The sequence below is a fragment of the Tasmannia lanceolata genome, unplaced genomic scaffold, assembly GCF_043159265.1.
Source record: "Tasmannia lanceolata isolate RefF3 unplaced genomic scaffold, GAP_Taslan_0.1 ptg000008l, whole genome shotgun sequence".
NCBI classification, from domain to species: domain Eukaryota; kingdom Viridiplantae; phylum Streptophyta; class Magnoliopsida; order Canellales; family Winteraceae; genus Tasmannia; species Tasmannia lanceolata.
In genome coordinates, this window is record NW_027518685.1 from 19,092,770 (window position 1) to 19,108,383 (window position 15,614).

The 15,614-nt window shown below is 40.4% G+C and overlaps 1 protein-coding gene across 1 annotated transcript; it reads right to left on the reverse strand.

Moving 5' to 3' along the window:
* Positions 1 to 719: 719 nt before the first annotated feature.
* On the reverse strand, positions 720 to 5,298 carry PDS1 (4-hydroxyphenylpyruvate dioxygenase). The gene is made up of 2 exons (XM_077388358.1): positions 4,055 to 5,298; positions 720 to 1,077 (listed from the first exon to the last, which is right to left on the reverse strand). Exons 1-2 carry the CDS (start codon positions 5,218 to 5,220, stop codon positions 891 to 893), a joined length of 1,353 nt encoding a protein of 450 aa, XP_077244473.1. The 5' UTR covers positions 5,221 to 5,298; the 3' UTR covers positions 720 to 890.
* Positions 5,299 to 15,614: the final 10,316 nt, after the last annotated feature.

The following is a 15,614-nucleotide window of genomic DNA, read 5'->3' on the forward strand; positions in this document are numbered from 1 at the left end:
TGTATGAGATGATAATGCAGATGAAGCATTACTACAAGCAATTGACCATCGATTAGAAGCAAATGGAGTTGGAGAAAATCAAAGTCTATGCGGGCGTCGACAAAAAACGCATCACTACCATTTTCACGAAACCAGAATGGACAATGTTTAGAGATAGATCAGCGAATATGATGTCTAATAAAAATGCAGCAAGGACTTGTTTGAGAATATTGTGAAAGTTTGAATTTTTTGACCTGATATTTAAGACACATTGAAATATCTTTTTTGATGTGCTGTTAGAATTTTGTGGATGCTAGAATATATTTTTGGATGCGTTGTTAGAATTTTGTGGATGTTAGAATTTTGGACTTGTTTCAGCAAAGATAGATCGATAAAAACAGCGAAGAGTGTTTTGTTGTTTCAGCAAATGGAACTTAAATGAATGACCCCTGATGGATAAAAGGGCTCAGAGTAGAACCAACAACAATGGGCCCTACTTATGGCTTACCAAAATTGAACTGAATATATATACAAGTGGCAAAATAGGGCCAAGGGTGATTCTTAGGGGGAAATATCCTAACTATGATTGTTAGGACATCATTTTTCTTGTTTTAATATTTCAGCAACCTTCTTTCTCTATGTTCTAATAACAAATGCCATTCAAATAAAAAATGTGCTCCTAACACATATTCAAAAAGAAAAGGATAGCCCATCAAAAAAACAAGAGAGAGAGAAAAGGATAAGAGGTCCCAAACAATTCAATGTCTACCATTTACTAACAAGAGTATCACTACCATCCCTTATTTATAATACAATGTTTTGGTAGGCTTTATTTCCAATGCATGAAAATAAAAATAAAAAAATTCTAAAATTTTAGACATATATATATGGAGAACGAAAGGAAAGTGCAGTTAAGCAGATGTTGGTGTTACAGTTTTTTTGACCTCTAGGGTCTTCTCATACTCCTCAATGGATTTGAATAGCTCTGAGAAATTGCCCTTCCCGAACCCTCCACACCCACCCTTCTGGTATGCCTTCCCTTCCTCGTCCTTTACCAGACACCCAATTCTCTGTATTATCTCTATAAATATGGTTGGCCTGCCAAAAACAATTCCAACACCTTGGTTATATTTGGTTTCTATTTATTGAAAATGAAATGCATGAATAGAAATTTTCAAGAAAAAAAAATGAATGTGTACAATGTATAAAAATTAACATTTGGTGTATTTGCAGTCATGACAGTGCTACTATGTATTTCATAGGGGTCCAACTTGGGTCGGGGTCAACTCAAATCTGACAAATTATAAAGCAGCTCTAGAGGAAGAGCGTAGAGAGAGGCGGCTGAAATGGGAAGCATTGATGGCTCTGGAGAACTTAGATGCGGTCCCTCCTGGTCCGATGCGATGAGGGTTCTAAGACCTCTAGAAACTCTCTAAACATAGAAGTTAGCCAGCTGGTTCGGTCGAGTCTGGCTCGGGAGGAAGAATCAAAAGGTAAGGAAGTGGAGTAGATTCTGAGGAAGTCAAAGCTGGAAAAATGCAGGAAGAGGTTGAATCCGATGAGTTCGACGAGCTGCTGTCAGTAACTGATGTCTTTGGGATCGGTTACGACGATAATCAGTTTTTTCCTGAAAATGTTTCTGGGAATGGAGGAAAGGGATACATGGGAAAAGATAGAAAAAGAGAAAGGAAAAGGAAAAAAGGTTGAGGAAGGGGGGGCCAAGGGTCGAGAACCCTGAAGAAATTGTTGTCCGGCCCCCCTCTTTTGTAAATAGTTAGTTGTTAGGTTGTTTGTGTTTTTGTTAGGGCTTTATCATTTTGTTTTCTTCAGAATAGGTGGTTTTTAGCATGACTGGATATGAATAGTAGCGTAGTGGCTAAGGCCGTGGTGTTAAGACTTTACTACTATTGGTGATTATTGGTTGGATCTCAAATCATGTGGGGTTGAAGTTGTGGCAGTGCTATTTTTGTATGAAGGTTGGACTCAATAGGTGGTGGTATCTTCTGGGTGTCTTTGTAAGGAGGACATGAGGTTTCTGGTTGGTCAGAGGGTGGTTGCTAAATTTACGGGGTGTTTCATTTCTTAAGACTCTGGATTTCATTACTCCGGAGGAAGTATGTGAGCAAACGAGACGATGAAGATTTTCACCATGCTTCAATATCTTAGGCCTTCTTCAGGCACTAATCTTACCTTGGAAGCTGTAGAGCATTCGCTTTGAAGTTTATTCCCTGTAGCTTGATAGACTTTTTGGTCATTTGCTTTGGGTGATATCCTTCCTCATAGCCTATACTTATCCTCAGGATGTTGTGAGTGAAAAAATTATTGGTGGATTCGGAAGTTGGCTGGGTTTGTAGACCCGTGTGTTCAAAGTTGTGTTAGATCTGGCTGGATGAATTAGTTCTCATTATCATGATGTGATTAAGAATAGTTTCTATTTTGCTCCACCTCTAGGATCATGAGTATGCTCTTGACCAATTATGCTATGTAAATGCAAGTTGGGATCTCTGGTCCCCAATGTAATTCTCATAGCATGCATAAATATATTTTGTCAATTTAAAAAAAAAAAAAAAGATCTCACAGGTTGAACTCGATTTTAGCTCGATTTGGGTAAGCACATCCTCGGATTGGGAAATCGACCCGGCGCAATCCAATTCCACTATTTTTATCATGAGTTCCAAAATCTTAAGATTATCGATATCTTTGTATGTTTTTTTCAGTGTATTTTTTTTTTCCCCGAAGCCAATCGGACAAAACACTATCCGATTTGATAAAAAAGGGCTAAATGAGTTGGATCAGGGTTGAGAAATTTAGACGTAGGTTGGGTTACCATTGGTCCTACTGAAATGATGCTCAGTTGGGTCAGGTAGGGTCCGACCAAATCCGGCCTGAGTTGCACCCTTAGTATCTTTTTCTCTGTGAGAAGTTATATTAGCTTTCACATTGGTTTTCCTTTGCTGTCTTCATTCGACCCAAAATCATTTTGGATCCAAAATGCGTCCATACATCCTGCTGAAATTTCTAATGTGTGTAGATCCTCTATGGATCTACTGTGTGTAGATCCTCTATGGATCTACTATGGATAGTCAATAGTCATACATTAGAAACCCATAGATCCTCTATGGGTCTAATGAGTGTAGACCCTCTATGGATAGTCAATTGGGCCAGTGCGTCTAGGTCCATTGACACTCTTAAGGGGTAGAAGTGGAAGTTACCAAACAAATATGACGACTGATATTCGCACTACCACTTTTTGATAATTGTGCACACTCACCTTGTCTCATCTCTTTCTATTGGTATTTGAGAGGTTTTCTAAGAATTGTAAGAATCGTTAAAAGCTTTTTAAATAATCAACATAAAAAGATAGGGGTGGCACCAATTGAGGAGAAGTTGAGAGAGCACTGCTTAAGATGGTTTGGGCATATCCAACGTAAGCCTTTGGATGGTCCAGTGACTCGTGCCAAGTGGATGGTGTAAAAAGAGTAAAAAGAGGTAGGGGAGACCGAAAACAACTTGGGTAGAAACGGTGAGGAAAGACTTAATGGCTATGAACATAATAGAGAACGTGACCTTGGAGAGAATGGAAGAAAATGATTCATGTAGACGAACCCAACTAGTATCAGGATTAGACTCAGTCAATTTGACCAGCCAGGTAGATTCTTTCACCTTCTTCATGAAAATTTTATAAAGGATTCATTAGCCGAACCCAACTAGTTTGGGACAAAGGCTTAGTTGAGTTGAGTTGAGCTTTCTAAATAATAAACGACAAGATGAATTAGTGCAATTATCAAAACATGGTAGCCAAAAAATGACTGTTTGGTGAAAATCTGGTACCGTACGGCCCACACCATAGGATGATCCTAGCCCTCCAATCTAGACCAACTGCATAGTATGAATAACTATATAGATCAGAGGGTTGGGATCAACCTATAGAAACAATTTTTTTTAGGCACAACCTATTTTCGTTGCGACCCATCAAAAGAACAGTTTAGATCATCTTAAGGGGTGGGCCATACAGTACATTTAGAATCAACATTTTAGAAATTTTACAAACCAAAAATAATCAGATACCCCTTACCTATCTCCCACAGGTTTGGTAAAAATCTGAAGCAGAACTCCCTGTTCATCTCTATCCACCAAAATCCCCAAATCCTCACATTCCTTCATCTGCTCCTCCGTCAACACATCTCCCACCCTCTTCTTCAAATTCCGGTAATACGTCGGTGGCGGTGAAGGCATAAACTCAAACCCCCCAACCCCACTCCTCCTCCTCATCTCCCTCAAAGTCCAAAAAATATCTTCACTCGTAAGTGCCAAATGCTGAACCCCAGCCCCCTCATTATGCTCCAAATAAGTCTGAATCTGACTCTTCCTCTTAGTCCCAAACACAGGCTCATTCATAGGCAACAAAACCATCTCATCATTACTCGCCAAAACCATCGAGTTCAACCCCGACTCAGTTGTCCCCACATCCTCAGCAGTAAACTCAGCAAACTCATGAAACCCAGTAAAACCCTTCACATACGCCACCGCCTCGGCCAGATCCGCCACGTTCCCGACGGCATGATCCAGCCGTCGGATCCCGTAATCCAACGGCTGGTATGATTCCATAGCTTCAAACCCTGGTAAAAATTGGAAATTAGGGTTAGGGTTTTTGAAGCTGATGTAGCGTAAGACGACGTCGCCGTAGAGATGGACCTCGGCGAGGGTGGCTTCGCCGGAGAGATCGACGGGTGGGGTCGAGGGTTTCGCGCCGTGGGCCACGCTGACGTGGAATGCAGACGTGGCGTCATGGACTTGGATGGCGATGGCGCGGACGGCGAGGCCGTGGGAGGCGGAGAAGCGGTGGGCGGTGGTGGCGGAGAAGGAAGGGAGAGTGGCAGTGTCGTAATTAGGAGGTGATTGGAGGGTACAGATGGAAGGGGAATAAGGGGCGGTGAAGAGGAAACGGAGGTTGGAGGATTGGATTAAGTAAGAGGCGTGGGTTTGGTTACCGGTGGAGAGGTCGGAACGCGCGGATAAAGGCATGCCTAGGGCCCACGAGAAGCGTGAAGCAGCGTTTATAGCGTCGGTGCACCAGAACTCGATGTGGTGGAACCGGTGAACCGGGAACCGGTCCGATTTGGGGTTGGTTCGGACGAAACGGGAGTAACCTACGAGTTTGAACCCCGGCGCATGGCTGCTATCCTGCGCTGGTTCCTGATCTCTCTTCTCTACTTCAATCTCGTCTCTCTGATTTCCCATGAGTCTGATTTTGTGGTATGTGAAATGTGAGGAGTGCGTTTGAAGGGAAGATGAGAATATATAGGATAACGTAAACCACGAGTTTTTTCGAGGATTTGGCCCATTTGACCATTAGGGTATGTCTATCTTTTTGGGGGTTTCTGGATAGGGTTCCACGTATGATGCTTGTTGGAGATAAATCCCTAGAAAATCCAGGCATGTATAGGGCCCACTCTTTTGAAATTGGAGTCATATTTATTTTGCGGGTACCACCACCCCTTGATATTTGATCCAACAGCAGCTCACATTGGATGATGGGTACGTGTTCCTACGCATCAGTATGATTTCTCGCTACAGCATCAGCGGGTCGTACTTTTGCACTTCGGATTGGACTAGTAGGTCATACATGCACATTGCATAATTAAAATTCTAAGAGGCATGGAAAATGTGTAAAGTTGTCTAGGGAGAATAGGGGAAAGGCGGTTGTAGTATTTGGTTGTGAGTAGAATACATGTGGGAAATGTAGGGGTGCCATTATCGAAATAGAGAGTGGAATTGAGAGAGAAAAAGTGTTAGAATATGTGAGACGTTGGATTGGGTTGAGGTTCATCATTGGATCGGCTTGGTGGTTGATTAGGCAAGTGGATTAAGAGAGGTAACCTAGCCAGATTAAGTAATTAGATTAAATTAGAAATTAGGCTAGATTAGAATGTTCCATCATCATCTCTTTCTATAATTATCATGATTTCCCTTCTATGTTTATCATGCATGTGCTCTATATAAGCACACCTTGAGATCCATTGTAATTCATCCAAGAATTAGCGAATTCCCTAAATTTATCAAAAAGGAAGAGAGATAAGGAGAGAAAGAGAAAAAACAAGACCATTCTACTTTTCTTCCACCCAAAAATCTATTTTTTGAAAAAATTGCTTGGGAGATGACAGGAGAGAATAATTGAAAACGTAGGGTGCCACATAGGAAAAAAGCTCATGATTATGCCCCCTTGATGTCTAGAAGTCAAATAGAGTTTCCATTAAAATTTGGCAACCAAACAGCGTTCGGCGTTCCATATTCCACAAATTTCCCAACCGTCTTCCACAGTTTTGGCAACTAAACAGGGCCAGATGAGCGCCAGCGTGAGGGAACTGCCAGGACGTACGGTCAATGGATAAACAATGAAGAGAAGAGGGTGACTCGACTTGAGGGATGATTGACAAAATAATGGAAATAAGAATAGTTGGCAAAAATACACATGGCTTATAATTACTAAAATATCCCTAAATTAATAATTAATTTTATAAAAAAATTGGACGATATTTGTTTAAATAGTTTAATAAAATCGGATTTAGGACTAACCCACGGTCTTTTGCTATTTTGTTATTTGTCAGGATACGACAGGAAATAATTTTGGATCCTATGATATGGTACCAAAATTTTGCTAGGCACCCGATCCATGGGACTGCCTAGGTCCATTGGCACCCCTACTTTTGGTAGGCTTAAATTTTTGAAAAGGATATATTCCTACCCTTTTGTTCCTAGGGCCACCATCTTGTAGTGTAAAAAGAGTAGTCATTGATATACTAGAGGTAGGGGTGCAATTTGGGTTGGGTTCAACTCGAACCTCACAGGTTAAACACAATTTCAGGTCGGTTTAGGTTGGAATTTTCTTCGGATTGGGCTAGGGTCGGGAAAATCCAACCCGATTTAATTGTGGATTGGGTTAGGGTTGAGACCTTGAACAACCCAACCTCCATCCTCTAATTTAAATGTGATTTTCACAATTTACACGTGTTTTTCTTTTGTATTCTTTTTTATTTTTGCTCTAGTCTAACACGAACCTAACCCAACTCAACCCGACTCCATTTGGCAAAAAGTGTTACTGGGTCAGGTTAGTTTTGAGAGATTGAGAGGTAGGTTGGGTTAAGTTTGACCATCCTCGACTTCAGGTTGGGTAGGGCTGAAGGAATTCTATCTTGGGTTGGACTCGGGCTGAGAACCCATCCCGGCCCGAGTTGCACCCCTAACAAGAGGGGGTGGCCTAGGGAAGAAAAGGGGGCGAATATGACTCTTTCCTAAATTTTCAATTGTGATATGTAGATCTTAAGCTTGTGAGAGAGACGGATGTCGGATGGAAGCTCTTCATAATACAGCTCCGATTGAGAAAATTTATCTTTAGGTGGTCTTTCGACCACTGGGAACATTTGTCGCACTAGGTTGTGTTCAAGCCAGCTTTCCTACCTGAAAAAGACTATTATAATTTGAATTCTATTCTATGACTCAATTGTAAATCTTTCTTGTATCATGTATTGTAAACGAAATAAGGTTGGGGGCATAGTATGCACCTTAAGTAGGTGAAAAGATTTACCCAATCAGAAACCGCTGGTACTTCCTGAGACTTCTGATTGTATACATTCTACGGTTAAAACAATTGATTGGGGTGCTGAATTACAACTGTACCAATTGGTTATAGCTGAGAATTAGGCCCTAATCCCTTGGCAGAATCAGCAAACCTCCCTGTGAATTAATATCTGGAATCTTGGCATTTCAGGTTTAGTGGCTAAGATGGTGCTACAAGTTCTTTTACAGGATCATTAAACGTTGATTATCTGTCGTAAGTACTTGATTGCTTTTCAATTTTTATGACAAAGCCACTTATAAATCATTTTTACTTTAGCGCAGTAACTGTACTCATCCTGTTTATAATAATTGGAGGGGGTACATCCGTCATTGAGTCTTTCTATTTATCTATGTATAGAAGGCTTCAATGTTTCAGTCATGATAATCTGTTGTTGATGAATAATCGACATCTTAGTTTGGAATACACATTTCTGTCATGCTATTGTTGTGGTATTTTTCTTCGTATTCTTCTCTTTTTTTTCCCAACTGTATGGCATCTGTTTGCAAATAGCATTTTTGTCATTCCATGTGTTGGGAAAGTTGCCTTATTTCCCACCCACTGTGGTTGCTTGGGTGGGAAGGCAAAGGTAAAAATAGAGATTTCTATTTTTAGCTATTGGGAAAAACTAAACTATAACAAGAGAAGTGTTGTTTTCTTGGGTTGCGGCGAAGCAAGACGTCTTTGGTGTGTCGGTTGCCAAAGGAGAGAGAAGAAAAAGAGAGAGAAATGGAGAAGAGGTTTTTTATCTCGGGGTTTTTTCTTAGGTTCTTTTTCGGGTTTATCTCTCGTGTTATCTCTTGTGTACGTTCTTGGGTTTGAGAAGCAAGGAAAGAGTTGCGGGTCTGTCTGTTTGAGATTAATCCATTGTAATCCTTGTATATTGTTTTCTCATAGTGAAATATCGTGTTTCTCGCCCGTGGAGTAGGCTTGGCTGAACCACGTAAAATCTTGGTGTTCATCTTGTCTTGTTTATTACTTATCTTTTCGTTTAATTTGTGCACAATCAAATTGGATTGCCCGGCGGATTTTCTCAACAAGTGGTATCAAAGCTTAGGTGGAGCGATCGTCAAGGCCGGGTGGAGTGATCGTGGGTGTTGTGGTTGGATCGCGGTTAGAGCGATTTTTTGGAATAGAAAGATTGTCCAGGAAAGATTCTCGTGCGAGGTGGAGCGCTACACCGTGAAGTCTGAAGTAATCTGAGATGACGGTAAAATGAAGTTCTACTCAGTTCAACATCGACAGATTTAACGGAAATGACAGTTTCATCCTATGGCAGATGAGGGTGAAGGACATACATGTTCAACAGGGCCTGGCTAAGGCATTGAAGGAAAATGATGGCAAGCGTAAGAGGATGAAGGTACCTACGTTGGGGAGGATGGATCGAGATCCCTCTCCAAGGTTGACTAGGTGAGTCAACGGGTTGGCAGCTACACATGTGCATTGGCCGTATTGATCGAATCAGGAGGAGTCAGAACCAAGGTGATTCGAGGGTGTGTAGCTGAGAAATAAGCCAAGGTGGAAATTGTTGGGAAAGTTGCCTTATTTCCCACCCACGGTAGTTGCTTGGGTGGGAAGGCAAAGGCAAAAATAGATATTTCTATTTTTAGCTTTTGGGAAAAACTAAACTATAAAAAGAGAAGTGTTGTTCTCTTGGGTTGCGGCGAAGCAAGACGTCTTTGGTGTGTCGGCTGCCAAAGGAGAGAGAAAGGGAGAAGTGGTTTTTCATCTCGGGATTTTCTCTTAGGTTCTTTTTCGGGTTTTTCTCTCGCGTTATCTCTTGTGTACGGTCTTGGGTTTGAGAAGTAAGAAAAGGGTTGCGGGTTTGCGGGTTTGTAGGTTTGAGATTAATCCATTGTAATCCTTGTATATTGTTTTCTCATAGTGGAGGATCGCGTTTCTCGCCCGTGGAGTAGGCTTGGCCGAACCACGTAAAATCCGAGCGCTTCTTCCCTCCTATGGAGGACAGTTTTGTCATATATGCTCCACCGATCCCTCTTCATGTACCCGTTCTTCCATACCCTGTTGCACCTCCTAGCCCTCCTCCCACCGATCCTCTTCATCCACCTGTCCCTACCACTAGGTCTACCATCGTCAAGCAAACCCGAAGGCATCTGATGTAGTGCCATTTGATGCAGTGCCAAGGCAGGTTACCCGCCGGATTCAAAGGTGTTTGGTTGGTGGCTTGTTCGCACATGGTTGGTGGTTTGTGCATCCTATCGGTTGTTGCTTTGTTTGTTGGTCGGTTGTTTGGTTGATTGTTGGTTTGTGATCATCATTGGTTGGGTTGGTCATGGTTGTGATCCTCGTTGTTGTGGTGGGCTAGTTTTTATCTCACCCTGTTGGTTGGTTGTAGTTGGTTGTTAGCCACTTGTATGTGAAATGTGAGGAGTGTGTTTGAGGGGAAGATGAGAATATACAGGATAACGTAAACCACGAGTTTTTTCGAGGATTTGGCCCATTTGGCCATTTGGGTATGTCTATCTTTTTGGGGGTTTCTGGATAGGGTTCCACGTATGATGCTTGTTGAAGCTGTTGGAGATAAATTCCTAGAAAACCAGGCATGTATGGAAGCTGTTGGAGATAAATTCCTACCCATCAATATGATTTCTCACTATAGCATAAGCGGGTCGTACTTTTGCACTTGAGGCGTCAAGGAATCCGACTGGGTTAGCAACGATCCATTCCAAAAAAAAATTTATGTCGGATTCAGAGTGTTTTTTGGATCTACTTCCCGTGTCTCAGTCACGATCCAGTAAATCGATCCAGGGAGAATAGGGGAAGAGCGGTTGTAGTATTTGGTAGTGCGTAGAATACATGTGGAAAATGTAGGGGTGCCATTATCAAGATAGAGAGTGGAAGAGAGAGAGAGAAAAGTGTTAGAATATGCGAGACGTTGGATTGGGTTGAGGTTCATCATGGGATCAGCTTGGTAGTTGATTAGGCAAGTGGGTTAAGAGAGGTAACCTAGCTAGATTGAGTAATTAGATTAAATTAGAAATTAGGCTAGATTAGAATGTTCCATTATCATCTCTTTCTATAATTATCATGATTTCCCTTCTATGTTTATCATGCATGTGCTCTATATAAGCACACCTTGAGATCCATTGTAATTCATCCAAGAATTAGTGAATTCCCTAAATTTATCAAAAAGGAAGAGAGATAAGGAGAGAAAGAGAAAAGACAAGACCACTCTACTTTTCTTCCACCCAAAAATCTACTTTTTGAAAAAATTGCTTGGGAGATGAAATGAGAGAATAATTGAAAACGTAGGGTGCCACATAAGGAAAAAAGCTCATGATTATGCCCCCTTCATGTCTAGAAGTCAAATGGAGTTTCCATTAAAATTTGGTAACCAAACAGGGCCAGATGAGCGCCAGGGTGAGGGAACTGCCAGGACGTACAGTCAATGGATAAACAATGAAGAGAAGAGGGTGACTCGACTTGAGGGATGAATGACAAAATAATGGAAATAAGAATAGTTGGCAAAAATACACATGGCTTATAATTACTAAAATATCCCTAAATTAATACTTAATTTTATAAAAAAATTGGAGGATATTTGTTTAAATAGTTTAATAAAATCAGATTTAGGACTAACCCACTGTCTTTTGCTATTTTGTTATTTGTCAGGATACGACAGGAAATAATTTTGGATCCTATGATAGGGTACCAAAATTTTGCTAGGCACCCAATCCATGGGACTGCCTAGGTCCATTGGCACCCCTACTTTTGGTAGGCTTAAATTTTGGGAAATGATATATTCCTACCCTTTTGTTCCTAGGGCCACCCTCTTGTAGTGTAAAAAGAGTAGTCATTGATATTCTAGAGGTAGGGGTGCAATTTGGGTTGGGTTCAACTCGAACCTGACAGGTTAAACACAATTTCAGGTCGGTTTAGGTTGGAATTTTCTTCGGATTGGGCTAGGGTCGGGAAAATCCAACCCGATTTAATTGTGAATTGGGTTAGGGTTGAGACCTTGAACAACCCAACCTAACCCAAACCCAACCTCCATCCTCTAATTTAAATGTGATTTTCACAATTTACACGGGTTTTCCTTTTGTTCTTTTATATTTTTGCTCTAGTCTAACACGAACCTAACCCAATTCAACCCGACTCCATTTGGCAAAAAGTGTTACTGGGGCAGGTTAGTTTTGAGAGATTTAGATGTGGGTTGGGTTAGGTTTGACCATCCTCGACTTCAGGTTGGGTAGGGCTCAAGGAATGCTATCTTGGGTTGGACTCGGGCTGAGAACCCATCCCGGCTCGAGTTGTACCCCTAACAAGAGGGGGTGGCCTAGGGTAGAAAACGGGGCGAATATGTCTCTTTCCTAAATTTTCAATTGTGATATGCAGATCTTAAGCATGTGAGAGAGACGGATGTAGGATGGAATTCCATGACTCAATTGTAAATCTTTCTTGTATCATGTATTGTAAACGAAATAAGGTTTGGGGGCAAAGTATGCACCTTGAGTAGGTGAAAAGATTTAGCCAATCAGAAACCGCTGGGCAATTGATTGGGGTGCTAAATTACAACTGTACCAATTGGTTATAGCTGAGAATTAGGCCCCCAATCCCTAGGCAGAATCATAATATCTGGAATCTTGGCATTTCATGTTTAGCGGCTAAGAGGGTGCTCCAAGTTCTTTTACAGGATCGTTAAACTTTAACTATCTGTCGTAAGTACTTGATTGGTTTTCAATTTTTATAATCATTTTTACTTATAATTCATTTTTACTTTAGAGCAGTAATTGAACTCGTCCTGTTTATAATAATTGGAGAGGGTAAATCCGTCTTTGAGTCTTTCTATTTATCTATGTATTGAAGGCTTTCATGTTTCAGTCATGATAATCTGTTGCTGATGAATAATCGACATCTTAGTTTGGAATACACATTTCTGTCATTCTATTGTTTTGGTATTTTTCTTCATATTCTTCTCTTTTCCCCCAACTGGATGGTATCTGTATTCTACTCACCTAAATTATAATCATCGCATTACAGGATTTTCTCCCCACTTCCTAAAAGACTGTCTCACTGGCTTTAATAAGAGACTCCAAGTACAGAAAACCAGCGGACAAAATCGACTAACTCTGCCATATGCAGCCACGAAATACAAAAAATTAGTGAACGCCACAGCTAGGTAGAAAACCCACGGATAAACATACAATCAATCCTTGTAAAATAAAGGGATTCAAAGGTGTTTGGTTGGTGGCTTGTTCGCACATAGTTGGTGGTTTGTGCGTCCTATCGGTTGTTGCTTTGTTTGTTGGTCGGTTGTTTGGTTGATTTTTGGTTTGTGATCATCATTGGTTGGGTTGGTCATGGTTGTGATCCTCGTTGTTGTGGTTGGTTGTTGTGGTGGGCTGGTTTTTATCTCACCCTGTTGGTTGGTTGTTGGTTGATTGGAGTTGGTTGTTAGCCACTTGTAGCTCCATAAAAAAAGATCTTCTAATTCCCAACTTGTTATTCAAATCAATGAAGTTGAATGCCCTTTGAATTGCTAGAGAATGCTTTAACCAACTCCACAATCTGCTAAAAAATTAAATCGGTGGACAGTTACACGCATTCAAAGGGAGACAAAGTTTACTGTAGATTTCCTTTCAAAACAAAGCGTGTTAGGATGAGTTTTAAACTAGTTACTTTGTGAATTTTTACCTACCTTCACTAAAATAATTGAGGATGGAGCCGGTGTTAGAATGTTCCTATTTGTGGCCTTTGACGAGGCTGTAAATGTCAAGAACGACGTTCAGATTAAGAGGAAAAGACCCGTCAAAACGAAAAATGGAAATGGCAACTGGTAAGTCTATTGTATTTGCCTTGCATCTAATTTTCTTCGATTTTAATGGCTAGAGATGAGTTTGTTCATCCTTAAGGAGATTAGATGTTCGCAAGTGGGCCTCGATATGCAACAATGACATATCTCCATCTTATTATCACTATCTCTTAAATGAATTGGTAATGGTGTTTTCAAGCTACAAAGGCGCAAAATATACTAGTAAAACACATTAATCTACTGATAGGAAATAAGGGGTTAATCAGAAAAAGGAATTACTTGTCAAAAGAAATTCTCAGTAATTCCCCACTGGAAAATCATAGAAAATAAATCATGCTAAAGTATACTAATTAAAATATACTAACAATTCATCTATCAGGGATGTTTCAATCATATGCATGCATTTGAATTTCACAAGACACGCATTGCATTGAAGAAAGAACAATGTCGTCAAGTAAAGCATACCTGATTACACGAGCTGTTGAGTGTAAGAACTTTGGCATGGCAAACATTCTCAAGACATGTCTTCAAACAATGACCCGAGTCGAGACTATCCTCAACAAAATCATATTGAAGATTGAGGGCGAGGCATGGTACAAACCAGATAAGTTCTCAAGATAAAACCTAGTGCCTGCCACATCCTCGTATATATCTAACAGTATAAGATTTGGGGCATCAATTTCTATTATGTCTAAATAACGACACGGCAGCTTCAAGCGTTTCAGTTGCAGATTCGAAGAAGAAATCCTAAGATGATAGAGGTTTAGTTTCAACACTTTTAACCATCGAGCTTAAATTGAGCACGATAAAAAGCAGAAGCAACTCCAAAGAAATCCAGGTCGAGTAATTCAACTTGCGAGATGAATCCAAAGCGAAAGAGCCAAGTAGAGATTGCGGATGTAGTTTCTAGAAGAAAACAAAGAGACAAGATTTGATTGGTTTTAAATTAATTATATTTTCCTGCCTTACAAAATCAAAGCCGGCCATTGACGAATTTTGATCTATCTATTGTTGTTTCTGGCATTCTTTAATTCTATCAATTTTGGTTCTTAATCGTTATCAACTCATTTAGGTACTCCTACTTCTTACTCTATTGCTTTATTAAATGGGAATTTTTTACATATTCCCAGCCTTTTACTTCATTGGAACCACCCCATCTAGCACATGAGGGTGTTCCAATGATATCTCCACATATTTTTATTTTTTGTTGTTGTTGCGGTAAGGCCTCCCAACTGATGCACATATTATTTTTTTGTAGTTGCGAGGAGGCCTTCGAACAAGGTGGGGCCCACCAATAATATCACATAAAATAGGAGATGCTATATAGTCATTTGTTTGACCTCAATGTATTCCCAAAAATCATCTCTATTGGATGATCCTAGCCCTCCAATTTGTTGCCGGACTATGCCATATTTAATTCTCTACCTATCTAAAGGGTTAGGATCTATGGAGATGAGTTTTTGGGCAAGGGCTATTTTCATTGGGGCCCAACAAATGAACGGTTTGGATCTTCAAAGATCCAAAGAAGGAAAATGATATATTCGCCCCCTTTTCTTTCATGGGCCACCCTTTTTTAGTGTTAAACGAGTAGTGATAAACACAATAGAAGGGATGGCACGAGGAAGAAAAGGAGTCGAATATATCACTTCCCCTAAATCATTCTGCTGGCCACACAAGTGTTCAGCATTTTAGTAAAGCGAGGGCTATTTGGCAAATATGAAATTCTAAAGGACTATATAGCAATAATCTTGCAAAGTAGGTAGCAATTGGCAAAAATCCCTTATTAAATTCATTATTGTTTTTTTAATATAATTCAGGTACCTTATCAAATCAATGATATCGGCAGCCATCAAGCACGTATACAGTGATCATACAATCACAATCACATTGGATGACCAATTCATAATTTTTCTACAATTGGCCTTGTTCGTCTAAGATTATAACAACCAATTGTGAGTGCCAAAATGATTACTGGACTCAAGAATTTTGTTTAAATTTGAGTCCAATAATCAGTTCAGTAATCACAATTGGTTGACATAATCTTAAACGAACAGGGTTTTAATCAATTTTGAGTCCAATAGTCAGTTTAGAATTCAAAATCACTTCTCAAAATCCAAAACAAATAGGACATAATTTCAAGAGGAAATGATTTTTTAACACCAATTAGTAGGGCTGCAACTCGAGCCGGGTTTTACCCGACCCGCATCGACCCGACCCGAAAATAGCCTGGGTTGGGTTCAGGTTTCA

Coding starts and splice junctions, on each gene's coding strand:
- PDS1 (XM_077388358.1), bottom strand. CDS start 5,220: ATGGGAAATCAGAGAGACGAGATTGAAGTAGAGAAGAGAGATCAGGAA. Junction 1,078..4,054: donor ACCAAACCTGTGGGAGATAG/GTAAGGGGTATC, acceptor TGTTTTTGGCAG/GCCAACCATATTTATAGAGA.